Below are 24,621 nucleotides of genomic sequence, written 5' to 3' on the forward strand. Positions count from 1 at the left end.
CCTAGATGCCTCAATTTAAAAAAGTGAAATCTTGTCATTGAGAGTATACACCTTCTCAGTAGCTAGGGAGAGAGGAAGGAGAAAAGAGAGAACTAGGCATAGACACAGTGATAGAGATAGACATAGAAATAGAGGGAGAGGAAGAGTGAGAGGGAGGGTGGGAGAGAAGGGGAGGTGTGGGGGGGGAGAGAGAGAAAGAGAATGAAAGAGAGAGCAAAACACATTAGTACTTTGGTTCCATTTGTCTGCTTTTAATTAAAGCGCCTTAGAAGAGTTATCTATACTCAATGTCTTCTATATGCTCTGTGATTACTTAAAGACTATATAACATTCCGATCACCCCCTACTACCTTCACTTCTTCCCTGAGGCACCATTATCCGCCAGGACAAACTCTTACTGATTGTGCCGTCTCTACACTTGTCCCTAGGCTATTTTCAAAACAACAACCAGAGTGGTCCTCTTAGATCACAGCTCATGTTAGGTCACTTCTATGTATAAAACCCTCCACGGTTTCCCACTGCACTTGGAGTAAAATCCAAAGTCCTGTATCGACCACAAGAGACTGATGCATTCTCTTCCCAGCCATTTCTGACCTTATTCCCAACCATGCTCCATGGTGCTGGTTCAGCTGGGGTCACACCGTTCTGGCTGCCCTTCAACATCCAAGCCTGCTTCCAATCTGGGGCTTTTGCATTTGTGTTCACTTACCTGACCTCCCTTTCCAAGAGAACCACAAGACTCTCTCCCTTTCTTTTCTGTATTAGACCTTTGCACAAGTGGTAATTCTCCAGAGTGCCCTTATCCAACTACCCTGAATAAAATGTCATTTTGTAAAACCTTCCTCTGCTATCTCTACTCTCCAACCTTTTTACTTTTCTTTATTTTTTAGCACTCCTCACCACCTGAAATATTATATATTTATTATTTATTTATTTGTCTCTGAACAGTAAGCTTCCTGAGAGCAAGGGCTTGATTTGTTTACTTTTTGCTCTGCTCTCTATGCCTAAAAAGTTCATAGTAGGTACTCAGTAAATATTTGAATAAGGGAATAACTAAACCATTAGTCTATTATACAATTAACCCATTAATGTATCATCTACTAATACCCCGTCCTCCATGATGCTGGGCTCCATGGAAGAACAAAAAACTCTAAGAATTTGCCTTCAGTAGCTTGTGAAATTAGTGTGGAGAAAAATAACATGTCATCTAGCAAGACTCCTATGGCCAAATAAGTTTGAGGACTGTCCATTTTTTCCTCCTTTTGGAGAAGGCCAATAGATTGTCGATACACTGATTGTCAATTTATTTGATAACTAATTGTTAGGTAATTTTAAAAACTTGGTTAATATTGTTTAACTCAATAATCTGGAAGAGGTGGGAGTGGGAATGACAGTGAAATCTCAGATGGAGGGTTGAAACTTTAGGCAAAGGAGAGAGGACAGATGAAAACAAAGTGAGGTAGAGACACTGAAGGTGAGGGGGTTATTGCCAAATGAATGGTAAATATGGAGGAAGCAAGGGTGGGGTGAGGTGGAAAGTTATTTCAGGGATCCTTTGCATCTGCACATATTCATGTTTTAATGCAAATACACACACAGAGGAAGGTCCACCCATGCCTACTTTACGAGCTTTGATTCAGCATTTAAGGTTCTCCCAGAAACAGTGATTATGTTAATGTTGCCCTGCCTGTGGTGACCCCTTTGTCTGAGAGGTGAAGGAGTGATGAGTGATGCTTTCCATCAAGATTATCTAGAGAGCCATTTGCCACTTCTGCTACGAGAGTCTTTGCCATTATTTGTGGTATACAGTCAGCACACTGTTTTTCTTGGAGTCACTTTTCTTCCTCTACCTTCGTACCAGCTCAGTCCAATGCTGCGTTTTCCCTGTTGTATATGCTTTAATGCTGCATCTCTTCAGACTGAACGCAAGAGCTTTGTGAGCTATGTTTTTGCAGCCTAGGCAGTGAATCCTTCAAGAGTAATGTTGTAAGGCAGACTCCAGCCTCACTCAGAGAGGAACGTGGCACAAGAGTTACACTTGTGGGAGAAATGGGTCCTGAGAACCCTAGTCACACATAAAAGGTACGCACAGGAAGAGCTGGTTCTCATCAGATGGTTTTGAATCCATGCCCTTCCCAGAGCTGTGGCAGGTCTGTAGTTGCTTTCTGTATAGAGCTCTATGCATCATGCGGTAGAAGAAAGGTAAATGAGAATAATTAAATGCAAACATCTGGCATTTGCCTGGCCATGCACGTATTAGATCATGAAGTACTTGAGGGCAAGAGTCTAGCTGTGTGTTTCCTTTGCCAGCTTTTGCATAGCAAGCAGCACAGTTAGGGGTACCAGCTCCGTAAGCTGAACCTCTTCTCTTCCTAAAATCTAGCCCTGACCTAATTTCCCTACTTTATTTCTGTGTTCCCCTTTATTCACCAAATGTGTCACCCAAGTGAGCACTTGCCATTCTTCCTTCACATTCCTTAAATGCCCATCGTGCTGCCTCTGCTGATGTGCTTTCTGTGCCAGGAGCCCTTCCCCTCATCACTTGTCTATAAAGCCAGCCCCGGCTCCTCCAGGAGCACTTCCATGATTCCCAGTCCATCCTTAAGCAAGAAAGCCCCCCTACTCTCCACCTTGCATGGCACTTTTTTTTTCCTTCTTTCTACCTTGCTTTGTATTGATTTGTGTATTTCTCATCTCCCTAGGTAGCTTAAAGACACTTTCCACCTGAGTCATCCTCGATTCCTGATCACAACCTAGAATTGTGCTTTGCATGTAGTAGGCACTCAAAATATAGTTGATGAATTAATAAATAAATGAGTGACTAGAAGAGCTCCGTAAACCCTTCCTTATTGTTTGAATACTAAAATAGAAACCTAAAGAAAACCATGGTGAATTACAGCAGAGATAATTGCAATTGTTTTGTCTCTAGACATTAGACCTGTTGGGGTTACTTGCCCTTACTTGGTAGAGTTATGTGTATGTTTTATATATCAATTTACCCTTTATATCTAGCAATGTGCCTGTCTCATAGTAGGTGTACAATAATAAATATTTGTTGAGTGAATAAATATGAGGACACATTATCAATGCACTACTTGTATATTTTATATAAATTCAGGGAAGCACGTGTTTTTCTTTCCTGAGGTACAAAGATGCTCCATGTCATCAGACACTGAAAACTATAAAAGCTCTTTTGCTTGGCTGGCTTAGACAAACTTAGTGTTCAAATCCAGTAAGTATTCTATCCTAAGTTCCTATTGCTCCCACTCTACTTATCGGTTTTGGACATCTATTTTTATTTTCAGCTATTTTAATTTGTAGAGATTTTATTGCAAGCTGTTTCAACTGCTTTGTAGAAAAGCAGGGTATATATTAAAAATAAATAACTATTCCAAATGCTTCCATGTTGGCTTGGCATATCTAATGAGAACAGCACAGCACAGCACAGCATGTATAGCAATAAAGATAAATCCCTCATGGCCAGCTCCAGAGGTCCAAGTCAACCTTTTTCGAGGCAGAGCAATTACTCCAAATTTTTAAGGAGCTGTGTATAAATGATTGACCATATTTGAATAGAGCAAGCAATAGAGTCCACTTAGACATTAATAAGGTATTTTTTGGTGACAATATGGCTAGCATTTTCTAGAGTCATTTTCTGTGTCTTCGTTTAGGATGAAGTTCATTGTATATCTGCAAGTCTACACCTGTGAATTTTTTTTTTCTTTTGCTAAGACTTGCTACGTGCATTGTTCTCTCAGTAAAAGATAACATAATGTCCATGTTAATGCATTACTATCAACATTACCCTAAGTGACATACATGGATTGACTCAGGATGGAAGATTGTTATCTCTAGATACACTGGTTAATCTTTTAAGTCTGCTTAGATAAGTTCCTGTACTGTCGATTACTTTTTTAACTTATAAAGTCATATAAGGTATTTAGTATATTTTTGTGTTGATGGTCTTATATATCAAAAACTAAACAGATGTGAAATTGTCTTATTTCCTTGGGGTAGTTTACCTCTCAATGGTCTCTGGGTTTTTTTTTAATTGATATTTTAAACTCACAGGCAATATGACTTACTTCAATTTCTCTTTAAGTGTGGTCTTGTAAGAATGTAAATGACGTTTTATCTGAGAGCATAATTTTTTTTCTTTCCTATTCAGAGTGATTGGATTGAAGAAAAATGTTTATTGCCAGCTATCTTTCTGCTGCAGTTTATGGCCTGCCATTCTCAAATGGTTCAGAGAGTATATGTAAAATGAACCTTTTGGTCATTTTCTGTTTTTCAGGGACTTTGGACATGATTTGGTTTTGCCATTTGAAAGCAGAATCACTCTTTGAGGTTCTAATTTCTTTTCCCATTTTATTTTTAAAAGTTTCTCAAGTACAAAACTCATGAGCCTTGGTAGATTTTAAAAGCAGACAACCTTTTTCCTCCAAATATTTCCTTTTAAAAAACACGGCATATATTACGTACATTATCACTAATAAAGGAAAAAGAAACCATGGGAGATCAGAAAGCAATACAATACTTGTTTTTTTGTTGTTTGTTTGTTTGTTTTGCAATGACTTCTTATATTCACTTACATACTGGTGATTTAATGCCTGCCTGGAGAGGTCCAAAGACAAGAGACTGTGACTGAAGCTGCCCCTACCTGATGTGGAGCAAAGGCAAGGTATTGTTTGAGGAATAGATGGCACTTGTAGACTATGGCAGGGAAAGGATGTGTGTGGATTTCTTGTGGGTCACATATGACCCCAAACCAAGCAACTGTGCTGTCTTAAAAGGAATGGAGCCTAAGTAGAAAGCCCAGGGAAGCTCTCTGACCCGCCAACATGGTGGTCCTCAGGGAACCGGGGGCAGAGCATAGTGACCCATCCGAGAAGGCAAGCTAGAGGCAAAGAACTCCTAGTGATGAGATATTTTCAAAGAACCTACAAACTTGCCCCACAAGAGAATGAGCTCACAACTACACATCTGCCACATCCAGGGTAACCAATGCCATATTTCAACCTGAATATCAGGGAAGACTTCCATCTCATCTACTCTGAAACTGGAGAGGCCAAAATACAGCTAGAGAGTAGAGGATGGGTTGGAATGAGAGAGAGTGTGTCCCTCACTTCCTTCCCAGTTCTCTCCTTGGACACTGCCAGGAGGGTCCCCTGCTCTGTATCTCACACTGGCAACCTTGCTCTGGCCTTCCTCTGGCATCAACCCTCTCTGTGGGGCAAAGAGTCAATGGGCATAAGGAGCATGCCCACCTGGAGACAGATTCCCCTCTTCTAGACCATGCTCAAGGTACTCAGGACCCCAGAATACTCTGTCAAATGGCATCCAACATACTTCCAGGGCCTATGTTCTGTATCTGCCCCACCATGAATGGACTGTGTCACTAGTGTGCATACCCCGCCTCAGCCCAGTGACAGGCCGTTGGGTAGCTGTTTGCTGGGTGAGAGGTAGAGCTTGGGTATCCATGGAGAAGGGTGGGTTGAAAGTCCTTTCCCCCAGCATCCTCACTTTGTTTTCTGGAACTCTGAAGTATCTGGGATTCTCAATTGAAACCTAGTCTTCCACAGTGTTAGAAATGTAGGAGAATATATATATATCCTTTATATATACACATCCCTTTCCTACCATATTCTACAAATGCCGTCCATTCCTCAAACAATACCTTGCCCTTGCTCCATATCAGGTAGAGGCAGCTTCAGTCACAATCTCTTGTCTTTGGACCTCTCCAGGCAGGCATATATATATATATATATATATATATATATATATACACACACACACACACATACACAATTAATATATATATTACAATTTATTAACCTTATTTATGATTTTTAAATATTTAGACATGTAAGAGACACTGCAGATGTTAAGGGAGGGCCTGCTCCTTCCCCACTGCAATTTTCCCAGCCTAAGGTAAAACTAAGCTGGGGAAGAAATTTCCAAATTGGGTATGATTATGGATTTTTAGATGCTACAAGAGTGGACTTATTTTAGTATGTAAAATATAAGTAACTGTTTATTAACTGAAAGTAAGCTAAGGATAGTTTTTTACCCAAAAGTAACCAGAAAAACTATGGAAGCTCCTTCAAGATTTGATTCAGTGATAGATAGAAATAAATATCTAGTATTAGGTAAAGGATGTTTTTATTTTGTTTTAAATCTTACATACTAGGAAACTCTTTGGTTAATAAAGAACCCAGTGTTCATTTTTTTGTTTGTTTGTGTGGATGGATCGTTCTCTTATAGTCACCCTGTGATCATAGCACCTGTCCAAGATACATAGGCTTGAGTACAAGATTAGTCATACCAAACCCAGTTTTTAGAAAGGCAATTGCCCTGAAGTTAGCTGAAGAACAATTTTTTTCTTAAATTTGGAATACTTCATTAGATTAGAAAGAATTGAAATAAGAAAAGTCTAATTCTATTAACTATTAGTTATTCTCTACAAGCCATAAGTAGTTGAGCATGGTTTTATGATTAAAAAGAAATAGGACATATGTTACAGCCCCAGATCCATCTTCCTAGACACTTTACCTACAGTGTAGTTGTTTCCACACTGAGGTGCATATACCCCAGAAGAGTGCAAGAGACAATCCTGATAGGTGCAAAGAAAGTAAGATAACTTTTATGTTTTCTTATTGTTAACAATTACGTATACTAATCATACTACTATTTGCCACGTGGATTGACAGAGGCACCTCACTGGGTTTATCTGTCAGAGGGTCACCAGTGCAGAGGTTCTGTGGGAAGGTAGGAGTTCTACAGAGCAGCACACTATCAGCACAATGTGGCTGCTTATGTTATCTATTTTCAATTAAATTAACCCTCACCAAATCCACAATTGGCCTAAAAAGAAATCTACAGAGAAATGTCAGATTGGAGAAATTACCAATGATGCAAGAAGAGAAGAAAATGGTAGCTAAGGTTTCTTCTCTTGTGACCTAAGCACAAAAAATTATGAGATAATTTGTGTCAAACTAGTCATAGCTAACAGGAGATTGGCCCCCAAATTGAGATTGTCAACATGATATATATTTTACGTCTACCATTATTATTGATGAACTCACCCAGAGTTGATACCATGTTTTGAGATATTAATGGTAATATGAAGCCATCACAATTAGGAAGATGCTTTAAAAATTGTATTGCAACCTTTCTCATTCTTTTAAAATTTATATTTCCTACATACATTCTATACTGTAAAAAATATATTCATTTAGTAATACTTGATATATGATCAAGAATTTTGAGGTCATGATTAGAAAGGACTAAAGAGTATTTACATTTTTTGAAAGAAAAAAATACAACATCTGAGCTCATGTACGTACGCTTCAACTTATAAGACAAATGAATGTCTTATTATATTTATGTTAACCCATTTCCTCTGCTTCTAGCTAACCTCAAAGACACCATTTTCTACCTAACAATTTGTAGTCTATTAGGATTATCAAAACAATATAAAACCTCAGTCAGAGGGATTTATGCAGACCTCAGAGAAATACAGTACTTGTAAACAATGTCTGCACCCTAGTTTTCATACAATGATTTAAGATGAGCTAACTCATAAATGCACTGTTTATTTATAATGGATAGCTAGTTGCCTTTTACCTTACTTTGTGAATGGAAGTTTCTACCCATTAATTTGTATTGCAAAGTGGCAAAAAGTGAATCTCTAGAGATGCCTGTGGCTAAAATATTTCCACATGGCTGTACATGTATAGGAAACGGGGATGTCATTAACATGGGGATGTCATTAACATATAATAAAAATGTACATTGTGTCTTTTTATTCTGTTTGTTCCTTTGTTATAGGCACTACAGGGGTTAATTTTATGGGTTTTTATGATAAATTAGTTTGGGGGATGTAAAATGACTAGAGATATTTGGGGTAGTAGAGTATGATTATTAGATCAATATACTGAGGATGACACTGAAACACAAAAGCATGGAATGACACAATTGCATCTCGACCTGAATGTTTCAAAAATTAAGGTAAACACCTGGTAACAGAAAATGGAGAATTTATCATAAATACTTTTTTTCAAAGTAATCGTTTTTTTGCACATCTTAAGCATCTTAAGATAAAAGGTTTTAGGACATAAAATCAAACATTTCTGTATGTCATCTATTTTTAACTATCCAATTTCACCATGTAATTGAGGGATAAATAGCAAATAGATGCAAAGCTTATCTTATAATAAGGTAGGACTATGCACAACATAACTATGGAATATAAAAGTATCTGTGTATGCTGGAAGCACTTTAAAATTATGTTTTAGTAATCAGTGTATTTCTGTGTTGATGTTCTGGATGCTCTTTCATCTCCCGGTATTCTGTTTTGTAGGATAATTCAAGGTATGTCTCTGAGAAAATGCTGACATATTTGGCTGTGTATGAATGCAGTTGAACTTTCTTGTGTTTTGCTAGTGGGAATTGGATAAATTATTTTTCCAGTATTCACTTTAATTTTCTTCAATGCTGATACTCTTCTTTAAAATATCAGAGCAGTGTTCACTTTGAGAGTTAAGAAGTAAATTGGTAAAACCCTTAAGGTTACCTCTTTTTGTGAATTGCTAGATAAAAGTAGAGAAATGAGAATGCCAAAAGTTACTTGACTCTGTACGATATAATTGGTAGATTTATAAACTAGTCAGACTTCAATTTATTTTTACTTTTACTTATGAGGACATCTGGTTTTACAAAGGTGTTCTTTTCTCTCTTTCCTCGTATGTAATGAAGCTTGTTGTGCCTACCAGTTTTGTCTGTGTACTATTTTAATATTTTAGTTATATGCAGCGTGCTACTTCATTATAGTGACACTTCTTTGGCAGTAATATATTCTAGTTATTGTGGTCTAGAAAGTTTCAGAAACATCCAACACTTTTATTTGTCACCAAAATATGCAAGATTGTAAGGCTGAAGTATTGTTTTATTTTAATTATGTCTTCTGAATATTTATGTATTTAGTAACTTATGCACTTACTTTTCTATATGCCACTACTTATAATTCATAACACATCTTAATGAGGAGTAATTAAATGGGAAAAACAAATTTGCCAAAAAGACTTCAAAAGAATTAAAAATACTCATCATCTTCTAGATCATTCTCTCCACAGGCCTCCTTACAGAGATCACACAGATTGGCAGCTCTGCCAGTGTCAGCGACACTGAGTTATATGATGTGGGCAGAATGGAAGGGGTCCAAGAAATTGATTTTAGGAAAACATAGAAGCAGGTTTTGTAATTTTAAAACTAGTTGAATGTGCAGAATGTGAATATTCAAGAAAATAAGAGTTTAAGTAAATAATTCCAGAAACTGTGTAACTCTGTGAGTGTGTGTGTGTGTGTGTGTGTGTGTGTGTGTGTGTGAGTGTGTGTGTTTAATTGAAAAGGCTTGAGTGTCTTATCCCCCCACGATCACCAACCCCTTTCTTCATCTTGATTCTTCATGGTAGTTTGGATGTTATTTACTGGGCACCTTATTTCACATGTGGATTGTATGTAAAGCTGTTTTAGAGTCAATGATGTAATTCCCCCACTTCGTTTTAAAGGAAGAAGCAAAGGGTCATACTGAGATTCTTGTCAAATACTCTTCAACTTTTTATTAGAATCAAATGGTAAAAAAGATATTTTCAGAGGTTTATTAAGAATCCTCTATTCTTTCTTCATGTAAGGAAACTTATAGAAAAATTGTGGATCATGGTTAATTTCTGGCACAAAAATTTTGGTAAGGGTGGCACTGGAGAAGGAGGACGTCCAACTGTGTTGACTTCTCTTTCTGTCTCTGACATGTGCTGATGGTGCTCTGGTGTCTCAAATGAATATAATGAAGATGTTATCTAGTGGATGCTCGATTTGAAAAAAGGAATAACTTTTCCTGAAGCTTTCCTAAACAGACTCTGGTACTGAACTTATTGCTGTCTCAGGGAATATGCTCTCCTGTAACTTTAGTGAACAGTCAGAAGAAACGATTTTGTGTGTGGGGCTGCCACCCTCCCCAGAGGGCCATCTTTAAGTCCAAGGGACTGTAGTAAGAGGCTGGTTTCCAAGTGCTTAAAAAGCTATTTTATTAACTACCTTGTAATAGTGTAAAGTATTACACTGTTAAAATAAATAGTGAACATTTTAGTGAAGTTGTTTGGGAAAAGGATGCCCCAATGGATTATCTTCCTCTTGCTTCCATGTTTCCACCTAATTTTTAGTTATTCAGTTACTTATTTAAATTTAGCCTTTCATGATGGCAAACTGAACATACATATTTACCAACCCTTTATTCTCAGATCCTCAGATCTCTTGGAAGTGACAGTGAAGATTTTTGTTAAGGGAATAGGATTTTAATGGTACAAAAATAGTGAGATGGGACTATTAGCACCCCAGTGATTTTAGACATTTCTAGATGATGGAATGTGGGAACGAATAATGTTAATAGAGAAGGGGGCCAAGAACCTACATGCTTGATGGGGAAAAGTCTGAAATAGTGTCAAAGGTTATTTTTCTCTTAGGGGAAGAGTGCAGGCTAGGAGTCACCTGGAGTCAGCTGGTACAGAGAGATGAGTGGACAGAAGGCAGGTTCGTTCATTAAGAACCATCTTTGCAGCAGCGACCCCAGCGACCCTTTGATTTCCCGCCACCCCATATACAAAGCATAATTTCCGAGTCTAAAACTGGGAGATTGCTGTCTGAAAACTTTAATCAGAATTTCCTCGGGGAGAGCTTGGGTTCCTAGTGTGGAAGTAGGTATCACTGAATAAAACCTTTTTCATTCGGTAAATGGAGGGGGCCTTGCTGCCTGCTTCCTTACGTTCCCGCGTGCTTAGAGTTTCCAGTCAGTCGCTCCATGTAGGAGGGAAGACTTGGTAAAAATAAACTTATAAAGAGGTTGAAGACACCACACCAGTTAAGTTTATTAATCAATCTAGTTTTTCATTCGGAAAAGTAGTCAATCACTGAAGTCAACTACGCAAAACAGAAGATCCAAAATGAGCACATAGAATAACTGATACAAGACGAAGCAAGCGTGATCCATGGATCAGCGAGACCTTTTTAAAACGTCTTAATTAGAAACATAAAGAAAATATAATATTCATAAAACTAGAAAATGTCGCATTGAAAAAACATTATGCATATGAAAACTATGATTGGACAAAAATTAATGCAGTACAAGAATAAAGTTGGAGAAGTCTTGCAAAACTTAGATCAAAATATAAAGAAATGAAAAACATGAGATATATGTTTAGCAAACATGGAGAATCTATTTAAGAAACTGAATATAGGACTAATTTTGTAGATCCAGGGAAAATAGAGAAATTGGAGGTAATAACAAGTCTTCATATTGAATTAAGAGGTACCAACACAGTGAACACAAATCAAGATGTATCCAGATAAATTTTAATGAAATCTGCATATGGAGAAAGTCCCCAAATCCCTAAGAGGGGTAACATGTTAACTCTAAAGACACAAAAATTACACTGACTTCAAACTTCTCAGACAGCGACAGTTTATATTAGAATTTAATGAAGAAATGAATGTACCTTTACATTTCTGGGGATACATGAATTTGAACTTAGACTTCTGTTACCAGCCAGATTTTATTCAGGTGCCGGGACAATAAGACTAAGGCACAAAATAATATTTTCCTTACTCCTTTCATGAAAATTACCTGAAGATGTTCTCTGGCAAATGAAAAGTGGATATGAAAAAGAAACAGCCTCCAAGAAAGTATAAAAGGAAAGAAAGGGAGCGAGGAAAAGAAGTCCCAGCAGGTAGCTCGCAGCATACCTGGAAAGCAGTCAGCCCAACTCAGACCAAGAAACCAGAGGGCTCCACAAGAACGTCTTCAAGAAGCATGGGAAGAAATTTCAATCAACATATGGAAAGATTGTGATCATATGGTGAATACCTTTATACTTCTTGCAACAAGAAGAACAATTAAATGTTCCAGAAAAAATGAGAGAAAGAGCAAAAAAACTCTGTAAATATGAAGCATTTAAATGAGACATGATTTTAAACAGTTCATAAAATATATCAAAAGGAAGTAGATTTGTGCCTCCATTGTGTGGTACATTTTTGGTGAGATACAGTAACATTTTTCTCCTTGGTTCTATAGTGAATAATATTTATATATCATCATGTTATTGCAAATGCTCTTTATTTTCTAGTTCTTACAATTAGTGATACACAAGACATTGGAGAATTAATATACAACAGACGGCATCATTGCCCCAATTCTGCATCCCTCCATATATCCTCACCTTTTGTCATATGTGACTTTGGATCTTCCTGTGAAGGAGGAATATATTTCTCTCATTCCTTGACTTTGAGTTTAGAGATGTGACTTGGTTTGGCTAACTGAATGAGCCTAGGATTTAAGAGGTCTCGGATGTTTCACTTTCTTTTCTGAACTTCTGTTGTCACATGGACGAGGTCAAAAGACAGTTGCTATACCCTCAGCTTGGATCCCAGAATGGTCACACAGGGAGCAGACTTGAGCACAAACGTCAGTGAGGGGCTGAGCATGGCAGTATCTTTAGGTCAAAGCTGAGCTCCTCTGTGGAGCCCACCTGAGATCTCCTGACACCACCACCTCTCACGGGGAAATAAATATATGCATATTATGTGCCACAGAGGTTTGTGATTGTTACACAGACTAACTGTAGCTTTCATTGACTGACATACCACCATAAAACAGAACGTGTTGGAAAAACAAATAACATTTTGGTAGTAAGAAAAACAGTGGGACTCTAGAGGCAGGAAAGAAATGTGAAAAGTGATGTATAGCTCTAATGTCTAAAGCTTATGCACAAACAGCAGGTTTATATATATTGGTTAAGATTGTAAAAATAATGAATAGAATAAGGAAAATAATTATTTAAGAAAATTTGGAAGGCACAGAGAATAAGAGGAGGTAATTTCTGGAGATCATTTTCTCACTTGTATAATGAGTTACTATTGATAATGAATAGGCTAGAATAATATAAAAGCCATGGACTAAATAACTGTACACCTGCAAAATTATGTATATAAAATATATATATATAATATATATAATATATACATGGCAGGTAGATAAAAATAAAGTGTCTGTTGTATTTAACTATGTATAACTACAATAACCTCTAAATTTCTTTAAGATATGAATTTAGTATACTTTAGTGGTAGTACCTATAAAGAGATCTACAGATTTCAAAAATATATTTGTATATTCAGTGTAATAGATTTCGTCAGTAGATTTTGGTTGTTCTCTACCTCTGCGTGACTTAACCAAAATACTTTAAATATTGTGGTACTTTGTGGATGGATTCTACTTTGGGAAAATATTAACATCACTTCTGAAGATAACTCTGTAGTACATTTAACTGAGACTACATAAGCCTTCCTTTATCCTCTGAAACACAGAAGGAGATTTAACGAGGGTAGGGAAGTAAGTTTTGCTGTGTAAGCTTAAATCATTATGCTCAGGGCCAAATTAAACAACTAAGTTAAGTAGATGGGGTTATACTTATACTTATTATTAACATATTTAGTTCAATTCACAAGTCATTGGATTTTATTAAAAGGAGCCAAACTCTTTTTCTGCGTTAATCTGATAATAGCATAATACAGCAATGCAGTTTCTAATCAGACCCACTCTTCTCTGACATAGGACCATTTGTTAAAGTGCTTGTTATGGAAATAGCCAATTATTTCAATCAGGTTCATTGCAGACGATGGAAATTGTTGCCTTGAAGGCTTACTTTTAAAATGTGAAATTACATAGTAAGTAATTAATGGCATTGAGATTTCCATCTTACTGTATATTAAAAGAAATTAATAATAAAAATCCTGTCAAATATGCATGTGTACATGTGTGTTAAAGTTATATCTCTCATATAGGAGGAGCAAAGAGAACTAGAAGAGTTATTTCATGCTTTTTATATGAAAATTACAACTTCTTAAATAGATCCTAAGAATGCAGGAAACATACACATCAATATACTTTATGAACTTACTGCAGAAAAATTTCTGGGAAATAAGAACTATTAGGGTAGATATGGGTAACATCAGTTATAGTTTAATAATCTTCAGTATTCTGATAGTCAGCCATAGCAGAAGTAAATCCAATCTAAAACCAAAAATATATGAGTAATAGAAAATTTTGCAGTTATGTTACTTTTTTTCCATTCGTCTTCATTTAAGGCTTCCTGCAAAGCCTTTCTTGAGTAATGAAAATAACCTGCAAAGCAGGAGGTGAACTACTGTGAAAAAATTAGTATTTTTTGCCATTTTTATGAATACAGCTCCTTCTGTTAGTATGTTTTATTAAACTACTCAATCTTGGGCTTCCCTGGTGGCGCAGTGGTTGAGAGTCTGCCAGCCGATGCAGGGGACACGGGTTCGTGCCCCGGTCCGGGAAGATCCCACATGCCACAGAGCGGCTGGGCCCGTGAGCCATGGCCGCTAGGCCTGCGCGTCCGGAGCCTGTGCTCCGCAGCGGGAGAGGCCACAACAGTGAGAGGCCCGCGTACCGAAAAAAAAAAGAACGGGCATGGAAAGGCTCTCAAGTGCTGGCGTTGTTCTTGTGCTTGACCTTGGTGACTGTTAAACACGTTGTCTCTTAACAATAATTCATTTAACTCTATTGGTTTGTGTATTTTTCTATGTGTATGCTATCTTGCAAATAATGATTTTAAAAAATGTGGATTTTCCTCTTTGAAAAATAAGAATTTCAGCTGACATGTATAAAATAGATCCATGTCCTCTGTAAAGAAAGAAACAAAAATAAATGTATTCTTTTCATCAGAATGTAAAGTTAAGAGTCAAGTATAAAAGAATGTAAGAGCCAAAGACATCCGTTTCTAAACAGACAAGCACTTGTGGCTTTTAGGAATAAAATTAGAACAGATGCTCATTAAGCCCAAACTACTTAAGAGTTTGAGAAAAATTACTAAAAGGAATAAAGGAACTAGGGGGGAAAAGTGTTCCAGACTAAGATTTTAGGACTGGAGTCTTTGACCTAGAGCAGTAATACTAATATTACTAGAACATTTTAAACATTTTGAGATCAAGGGCTGTGTATTCTGGCTTCTCTGTCCTCCTCAGCACATAGAGTGGTACCTTGAAGGCAAGTATGAAGTAAAGGTGAAGGAGAATTCATATTTTCTAGTGGTGGTAAAGTTAACTGGTGAAAAGCATAGATTCCTGAGACAAATTATCTGGGTTTTAATTTCAGTTTCAGCACCTGTGTGACTCTGACATATTATTTATATTTTCAATGTCTCAATTCACTCATCTGGAAAACAGTTATGATAATAGTAGCTCAAAGGGTGTGATGATATATACAAAATGTTTAAAACAAGGTTTAGCTCATAGTACAAGTGGGTGGATTTGCTAATTGTTGTCAATCAGTTGTCATCCTGATGAGCTGTTTGTCCATACTTAATATGTTATAGAGTTATTTTTAAGAAATTAATTCTGAACTAAGTGAAATTATTTTTCTGTATATATGAAATGTAACTGTGTATCATTGCCTGTTATTTAAATGTGGCATTGCTTGTATGCTTTAAGTGGCTTATCATTTTTAGTATAAGTTACTGTCTTTTAAAAAAAATTACTGTCATTGAAGAGAAAAATAATTCAACCTGGTGAATTGTTAAGTTTTAATTTATTCCCTTAAAAGCCTCTCTTGATAAAAAATACATCCCAAAATGATATACTGGTGTTAAGTCCTTCTACTTACAACTTGCATATGAAGTGAAATGTGATTACTGTAAGTTTCATGCATACTATATATTCCAAACCATTATGAATTAATTTGCTGATAGGAGTGCCAATTTTCCCCCAGTTCTTTTATTCCACTTAGTAATTTTTCTCAAAATCTTAAGTGATTTTGGCTTAATGGGCATCTGTTCTAATTTTATTCCTAAAATCCATAACTGCTTGTCTATTTAGAAATGGATTACCTTGGCTCTTACATAGCTGAAGTATTGATATGTATACAAATATAACTATATAAATAATACATTGAAGCTTATATACAGGTAAACTCTAAAGATTATGAACTGCTTTGCAAGCAGCGAAGTTTAGTTTGAGCAAAAGCCTGAGGAGGACTCATTTGTCAATAAAGATTTTCTACTGTAGTTAGTTTTCCTTGGGGTCTGCTGAATATACAAAATGGAAAGCATGACCATATGCTGACATTAAAGTGCTTATATAAAAGGAAAGAAAGAAAATATGGAGAAATCATATTCTAGAAATCATATTCAAGTAGGATTCCCAGATAAAATACGGGATGGCCAGGTAAATTTGAATTGCAGATAAAAAATTTTTTTTTATAAAGTATGAGCCAAATATTGCATGGGTATCTTGTATTTCTATTTGCTGAATCTGGCAACCCTAAATATTAGGAAGTCTGTATGCATTTCAAACCAAGCCAAATGTTTAAAGATACATGCTGTAGTCATCATGTTGTATGTATGGTCTGAGTGATACAGACTCAACATAAATTGCCCTTCCAACTCTTTGAATTATTTTTCCAAATGTTACCAGTAATGAAATTCTAGAGTAAATGAGCTTTCTAAACCACAGATCTATTCAATCCCATGCCCCCTTTCCGCACTTCTTGAATTCTCTATTAACTTCTCAGTGTCCAAGGACTAAAGTTCAAACTCCTTAATTTGATTTGTAAGGCCATAAAAATCTGGTCCCAGACTACCTAGTAACCACCATCCCTAGTAGTTCCACATAGTCCCTGTGCATATCCAGACATTTAAAAGTGCTCAGTTCTCTCTGAAAACATTGTGTCCTTTTATGTTCCAATTATAGAAGGTGAGACTTCTTAGAACAGTTGCAACTATCCCTGTTCACTGATGTATCCAATCATATATTCAGTATTTTACAGCCTGATTCATGGAAGGTGCTCATCAAAGTTTTAATGAATGAATGAGTGAGTGAATGGGTGTGTGAAAGCAACCATGTGAATCCTAGCTATGCTTCCCATGTGAATCCCATCTCATTTTAGCCAGTTATGGATTTCTGATAACTCACTGTAGAAAAAATCCAAAATAGTTGATCTTTAGTACTGCCCATTAAAACTAGAGAGAACTGCAAGCAAACTAATTTAACATGCATTTGACAGAATAGAGTGATTGATTTTGGATAAAGCATTATGAATATGCAAAAATATATAAATTATAACATACATAATAAAAGGACATATATGAGTTTTATACTTGGAGCACAGAACTATGGGACAATAAGGAATCACTCTCGGATATGTAGAATAATGAGATGCATATTGATTTAGAAAAATAACTTTACAGAGTAATTAGTTATGACTTGATATAACTCAGAAGCATTTTCCACAGTCAGATAGACACCTCTAAAATTCAACATTCTCTAGCCTGCTAGACTAATTTAGTTATTGCTGTCTGAAGTCTCTGAGAAACTGTGCGTTCATTCATTAGAGCACTTGTCACTTTGTACTGTAACTGATTATTTCCTCGTCTATCTGCTGTACTATAAGAGTCTTGAGAAAAGTAAGGGTCCATGATATATTAATCTTTGCATTCTTAGAACCTAGCAGAGAACTAAGGATGGGTGGATGGATAGATGGACTTCATACACAGAGGTTCTGTGCAGTGTTTGTTAACCCTGGCTACCTGGACTCCTATAAAACAATATTTATGCCTTCATTCCACCCAAGTCCATTTAAATTAGAATCTCTGGTGCGGAGGCTTTGCATTGGTATATTTTAAAAGTTCTAACTTTTAAAAGGAGCATTGTTCTAAATCCATTCTCCTTAATAGAACCCCTTTAGAAGTAGGCTGGTACATCTGCCCAAATCAGGGAACTCACTGTCACAGTACAGGTGATGATTCCCCAGGTCTCTGATATTCTCAGTTTTCTTACCAATCAATGAATATTTATTGCAGGTCAAGTTACTGTGCTGCATACCCCTAAGGTAATGTTCTTTGCAATTGTTTGCTCTTTGGTACACATTTTACCAGAGGCATTGGTTCATTTTGGCTTCTACTGTGTTTTTTCATGTAGCTTTTATTTATGAATTTCTTCAAGGCCTCAAATATTTGAGTTATACCACCCTCTTGACTATCCCTCCCCTAACAGCTATTCCCTGGTTTTGGCTTTATAAGTATCTTGGAATAGCTGTCTTATCTTGCTGGCCAAATATCTAATTAAGACAACTAAAGCCTTACTGAAATAATTTTAAACGGAGACATCCTAGAGAACTGGGCTCTACCTGGATACCAATAACAAAGTTTCTTGCATTAAAATTGAGATCTCAAAATAAATGTGAGGATGCCAGGATACAGATGAGCATAGAGTATTATCTTTGTTAGGAAGAGGTGATGGTTAAATACCTCTTGGATATTTTTTGGCACTATTGTTCTTGGTAAATGAGGGTTATCAGTAAATTAGTATAAAAGGTTTGCCTGTGGTATGTTCTCATCGAAGAATGCTCATTTTAATTTGCTACTTTAAAATAAATTAGTAGCAATATAACAAAAGGCCAGATCAAAACAGAGTTCAAGCACACAAGATTAAAAATATACTGACTTGCCCCCAAAATGATTGGGAAATCCTGTAGATAGTTCTGATTATGACATAATTAAATTCAATACCTGAGTGGGAGGACAGAATTCCTAGAAATTTATCATAATTTTTTCAGCCTTAAAAGAGAAATTGAAAAACCATAAACTTTAGGTAAGAAAAAATATAAAAGGTTAAATTTTAAAAGGCAATCACTCACAGGAAGTCTGGAGAATATTTAATAGCTAATGGGGAGCCCAGGGAAGATGGGTTACAAAGGGTCAAAAGTAGCAGACTCTAGAAAATAAGCACTTGCGGGCTATTTAACAGTCAATAACAATATCGCAGGAGGAAAGACAGCCCAAGAGAAGGGAATAAGGAAGCCAAGAAATTATATCTTTGCAAAGAAAAAAAAGGGCTTAGTTATGGTGTCCTTCTGATATATCAAAACAGGGGTGCTCAGCCTGAGAATCAGTTGTTCCTTTCTTGATGCTCATGGGACCTGGATATACTCGGGGATCAAAAGGAGGTAGTTTCACGAGTGAATTAAGTTGTCTTTTTTCCTCCACTCAAGAGGAGGTTACATGGATTTCTGTCCTTAAAAGGATTGGATGTCCTAGTCTAAATGGTGGTCAATATTCAAAATATTCTAGGCCAAGTTGGCAAAGTAAATGTAGTTGAACTACTGGGGCCAATTGGCATCCACCCCAGGAGTTCTAGAGAGGCTCAAGGGTGAATTGGGACACTGATGGCCCAAGAGTGCGATGTGCAGTCATTCCTGTTCTGCAGATTACAAATGGGAGCCAGTTTGAAAATGAATTAATTAATTAGTTATTTAGTTAATCGATTAATTTTTAAAGTTTCCACAGGATGCCCTAGCAATTAGACTCCGCAAATCTCCATTTCCTCTCTGACCAGCTAGTGGAGTCTATAATGAAGAATGGGATTTCTGAATATTTAAATATAATGATCTGAAAAGAAGCAACATCATTTCTGTGGCAAGAAATCATACCCAGAGAAGGCACTGATAAAGGAAATAGCAAATATAATTTTGATTTTCAAAAACTCTTTGACAGCCTACTACTCCAAAGGCAGTTTCATGGGCTTTGGGGCTGTAATTTGCACAGTGATGGGTCTGACAAAGATCCAGAAAAAAAGACTAGGAGTAACTGAGCACTTCTCATGATGCACATGTGTATAAGTTCAGGAGTACTCAGAATGATCTTAATGAATATATGTGTTTTTCAATTACTAGAGGAGGCTTCTCACAGTGACATCTCTAGAGGGTGCATGGGTTGACATTATTTCTGTTAGCAAAAAGCCAAGCCTAAGAGGGAAGACTACAGCACACCTTCCCAAATCTGTATGAGGTGGGCTAAGGGCAAAATAATGGTAAAGATAAAGAGACTAAATTATGCATATAATATGAATGAATCTATGTAACTATTTACAACAGAAAAAGTGTCTGGACATCCTTTTAGAGTACCTTTTGTTTCAAAGATATGCATGCTGTTGTGACCAACTATTCTCTCATCTCTTCCTCTCCTCCCTTCCCTCCTTTGCTTTGCATTGCTTTGCTTTTTAATTGCTTCACACACACACACATCACGAGTTTGTATCTGGAAATCATGCTCAGCTCCTACCACTGTGCTTCAGTCAGCTAGAGGGTGGACAGCAAAGATTTATGTTTTCAGAGTAAGGAATCAGGACTCAGCTGGGTGTCTTAATTATAAAATCTAGCTTTGAATGATGTTATTTTTTAAAAACAATTCTCAGGAAGCAGTCATAGAACTAAAAACCTCAAAAAATGATAGCTGTTATTATTATAAATGAACTATAAAAATGACCAAATATGGAAATTCCTATTTTGTATGGAACTGCAATGTCAAATTTTTCTTAGTTATAAAATAGTTTATTATATCCCAGTATATTTGGAATAGATGAGGACTTTTTTCTGGAAATAATAATGTCATGATCTGTGACAGAGAAATATGTATGTGATTTATTACAAAGAAGTTTAACTTTCATTTCATTATATTCTGTGAGTATTTATATCTAGTCTTTAATTAAACATGATTTATTCCAATTGAGGTCTGTTTCCATTTAGATTGCTTGCAGTGTTAATCACAGTGCAAATAGCCTTCACCGCTGAAAGAACTCTTGCATTATACTGATATATAAAGGCTTCTGTGTAACTTGCATCTGTTATCTGAGCCTACATGTTACTAGATGTGTACATAGGCAGAAATGTTTTACTTATTTGCTACTATATTAAAGTATGTAACTCACTTAATATAATGTTTTTATTTTTATGAATTTAAATCAAGGTAGTTTTTTGGTTTAAAAAAATGCACAAACAGTAGAGGATCTTTTTTTTTTTTTTTAATCACAAACTAAGTATGGCTAGAAAGCATTTTCATTTCAGCAAATGCAATTCCAGTTCATTCCACCTCATGTTAACCTCTGGGTAAAGGTGTAACTATTTTTAGAAACAAATGTTCTTAATTTTAACTTCCATTGTTGATGATTGTAGACCTGGTCTGATGAACAAATAGATAGAAGTTCAAAGATTGATTAGTCTCAATTAAATTCACATTCTCATGTGTTAAGTACTACTTATCATGTAAAAACTTAGAAGAAATGAGGAAGCAAAGAACAACGGTAACTGCATATCCTTAATAGTACATATAATAACTCTTGATTGTTCTCACATCATCAACTATGCAAACTTCCTTCTATTAACATTTCAAAGCAGCAAGAGCTGGGTTTGATTTTACTCATGATATAGGTCAATATTAAAATGAGAAATCTTCAGGTAAGGTAATTCTCTTACCTGAGAATTAAAACATATGTTGTACCTCTTAGCATCAAATCCTGGGTGGGTCTCTGTCCAGCCTTCTTTCATTTATTTAAGTCCATCCCACATATGGCTTTTCTAAATCTTTCTAGGGTACAAGGGTATAAAGGCTACCCTCCCAGCTGGCTCCAAGCCTTCACTGCCAAAAGAGAATGGCCAGTTCCCTCAGCTGGCACTAAGAGTTCATGGTAATCTGGTCCTATCTACATCCTCAGACTTGGTTACCAGCACCCCCTTCCCACTCTGTCCTCCAGACAAACTGTGCTATTTGTGTACTTGAACACACCGTCATTCCATGAACGCTTCTCTTCAAAGTTGTGACTCATTCCGGATCCCTGCTTGGAAATACAATACCCTCTTCATCCTGTTTTTATTAATCCTAATTAAAACTTTCCTTCAAATCCAAGATCAAATTCTGTTTCCCTTATGTGCTCTTTTTCAGACATTAATTAATACTCAGTTTCTTCCCTATAAGTATATAAAAGAGTAGCTTTTTATGTCTAACTTTACAAAATAAGACAATGCATTCTTTAAAACATGAAGATTTAACTTCTTGTCAGGCTCTGACATATCTCACCTAAAACAAATTGTAGTAGATATGATACAGGGAAAGACATATTAAGCATGTTCCAAAGTAGCCAGTCATTGCCATTTCCTGACATTCATCTGGTAAGGAAATAAATAGCACAGTGACTTTTGTGCTATTTTCAAAGTTTAATGAAAATATTTTGCATGTTAGTCCAATATAAATAAAAAGTGAATTTTTGTTAAGACAAAAAGAGCTAAATATCTCATCAGATGAGAAAATGAATGTGACATACTCTTCCTTCCCTCCTTTCTCTCCTTTCCCTCCTTCCTTCCTTCCTTCCTTCTTGCTTAAGAGTTTTAGTGCCAAATATTTGTGAGTCTATTATATAGTACACAGCTGTTTTTTAGAGATGATCAGATTCTGATTTTATCCTGTTGTTTGATATTATAAAATGATCAAATTATTCAGATTCTGTCTGAACACAGTCATGAATTGTCTCTACTCTCAAACTGTAGCACTTGACCAGACACCAAAAGGGATGGTTTTTTCAGAGAAAGTGGTCACCTGCCTAAAGAAATTTAGACCAAACTTTGCCATAAACTTAGAATGAAAGGATGACCAAATCTGCTTCCAGGAGGAGATGCTGTTTATAAGAAAGAAGTTAAAGGAAAGGGCAAAATAGAGGTTTTCTAGTATTTTGTCCTTGTTTGATATTGACGGGGTAGTTTAAGCACTATGAAAACCCAGGACTTCAGAATAACTTTTGATACGTTGTAGTGTATCCGAAGGCACATCACACATCTGAAATAATTTTTTTCAGATTGTTTGCACCACTATTTTGTTATAAATTTTATCAAGAAATATTTATTGGGCACTAGTGGTTTTCCAGATAGAGTGTGGCATTTGTGGAGGTACAAAGAACAGTGCAGGACGGGTGCTGCATTTGTAAACTTTACAGATTGACTAGGTGAAAGGGTGAAAGGCACATAAACAGACAGTCCCTAAGTAACACCATTTAGATATGTAAGGAGTTGTGGGAATAAGAGCAGAGCAGGATTTCAGTTGAGATAGATGATAGGAAGGGAAAGTGATGGGGAGAGTGCATGTCCCCCAGTTACTTTACTAGCTCCCACAGAACCTAGCTTGGTGCTGAGCTTAGACAAAATGATGTGTAAATATCAGTGATTGATATTTGACTGAATTAGTCTTTAATTCTTTTTTCATTCAAAATCCCATTTGTTGTCCCTGTTGTCCAAAATTAGTGTGGAAGTTAGTATAATTTGCTGAATGTTTTATATTTCGTATGATTTTGCATCAGGTATAATAATGATTCATAAAAGGTAAGTCCCTTTAGCCCTCCTAACTTTAGAAACCCTTGAATGAGATTAGGAAGTGATCATTTACATTTATTATACTTTGCATATAACAAGATTTACCTATTAACTCCAATTTACTTCTTGTCGCATTCATCAAAGGCAAACTATTTAGAAACTAAAATATCTCTGTCAGTTAGAATTTTAATGAATTAAGATGAAATGAGACAGTGTTAATTGGCAGTGGTTACTGCTGAGGAGGTTTCTAGATCTTGTGATACCAATTCATTTCTCTATCAGGGTTAATTTGTTTGATTTAATTCTAAGGATACGCTGAATATTTCCCCAAACTGTTCATATTTATTTTCAGGATAGGAGAGTGGTTTAGTTCTGCTGGATTTGGATTCTCAGTTCCATTTGAATTGGATTTAATTTGATTGCTAATAAATTGTTGATTGTAGGCACCATTTATATTATTGACTAGAGACATACACACACACAGCATTATTTAGACTTTTTTTTATTTGAAACGCCTAAAACCTTCTAATAACTGATCTTTTTTTCACCAATAATTCTCTTCCTCTCTTCTCTCTATTTTCCGCAGATATTAATGAATGTGAAGCTGAGCCTTGCAAAAATGGTGGAATATGCACAGACCTTGTTGCTAACTATTCCTGTGAGTGCCCAGGAGAATTCATGGGAAGAAATTGTCAATACAGTAAGTATTCATATATATATAAACCTTTATTTGCATAGCCTCCATTTATTATGGAATCTGGGCCAAAATCAATAATAATTTGCTTCCAGATTTCATAATGTATTGAAATGGCACATTTCATATTTGTTGTTGTGAATGTTATTAATGTGCATCTATTCTCCAGGATGGGTCTCACTTAGAACATGATAGGCATAGGAGTGGTTGCCTTGTGGTCTGAAAGGAGGTCAACAGTTCCTCAGAGACCCAAGTACATCTCTTCCATGAATCACATTTTGGCTTTTGAGTTGTGCATATGACCTAATTTTCTCCCAGAGTGGTTGCTCTGTTTCAAACAGTAAATTCAGAGCATTCTAACCAGATAACCTTTGTCCAGATAAAAGGTAGAGATTAATAAGGGTTCATGCTGAATTGGCCAACACATCAGTAAGAGTTTTACATGCTATTTATTTGTCTTCTTGAAAGCCTAAGACAGTAGGGTCTTGAGATGATGGATCAAATTATAGGATAATAATTTACCTGAAATGTTTGCAAAGAAGCACAAAGCACCCCACCTTCTCCAAAACAAATAAAAAACCTAGGGAGAGGTAGCAACAGGATTATAGTCAGTAAGAGGAGACTGGAATTGGGCACAAGTTCATGCTAACAAGAACAAGAGTCATGT

General features: G+C 36.2%; 1 protein-coding gene across 3 annotated transcripts in view; it reads left to right on the top strand.

The window, feature by feature from the left end:
- The window catches only part of EDIL3 (EGF like repeats and discoidin domains 3), a 429,504-nt gene that overhangs the window by 217,282 nt on the left and 187,601 nt on the right, over nucleotides 1-24,621 (top strand). For all 3 annotated transcript variants that reach the window (XM_004281631.3, XM_012537379.3, XM_049708303.1), the window contains one exon: nucleotides 23,847-23,960. In XM_004281631.3, coding sequence (XP_004281679.1) covers nucleotides 23,847-23,960 — 114 coding nt within the window. The remainder of the gene's footprint in view (nucleotides 1-23,846; nucleotides 23,961-24,621) is intronic.

This window comes from Orcinus orca, chromosome 3 (genome assembly GCF_937001465.1).
Source record: "Orcinus orca chromosome 3, mOrcOrc1.1, whole genome shotgun sequence".
NCBI classification, from domain to species: Eukaryota; Metazoa; Chordata; class Mammalia; order Artiodactyla; family Delphinidae; genus Orcinus; species Orcinus orca.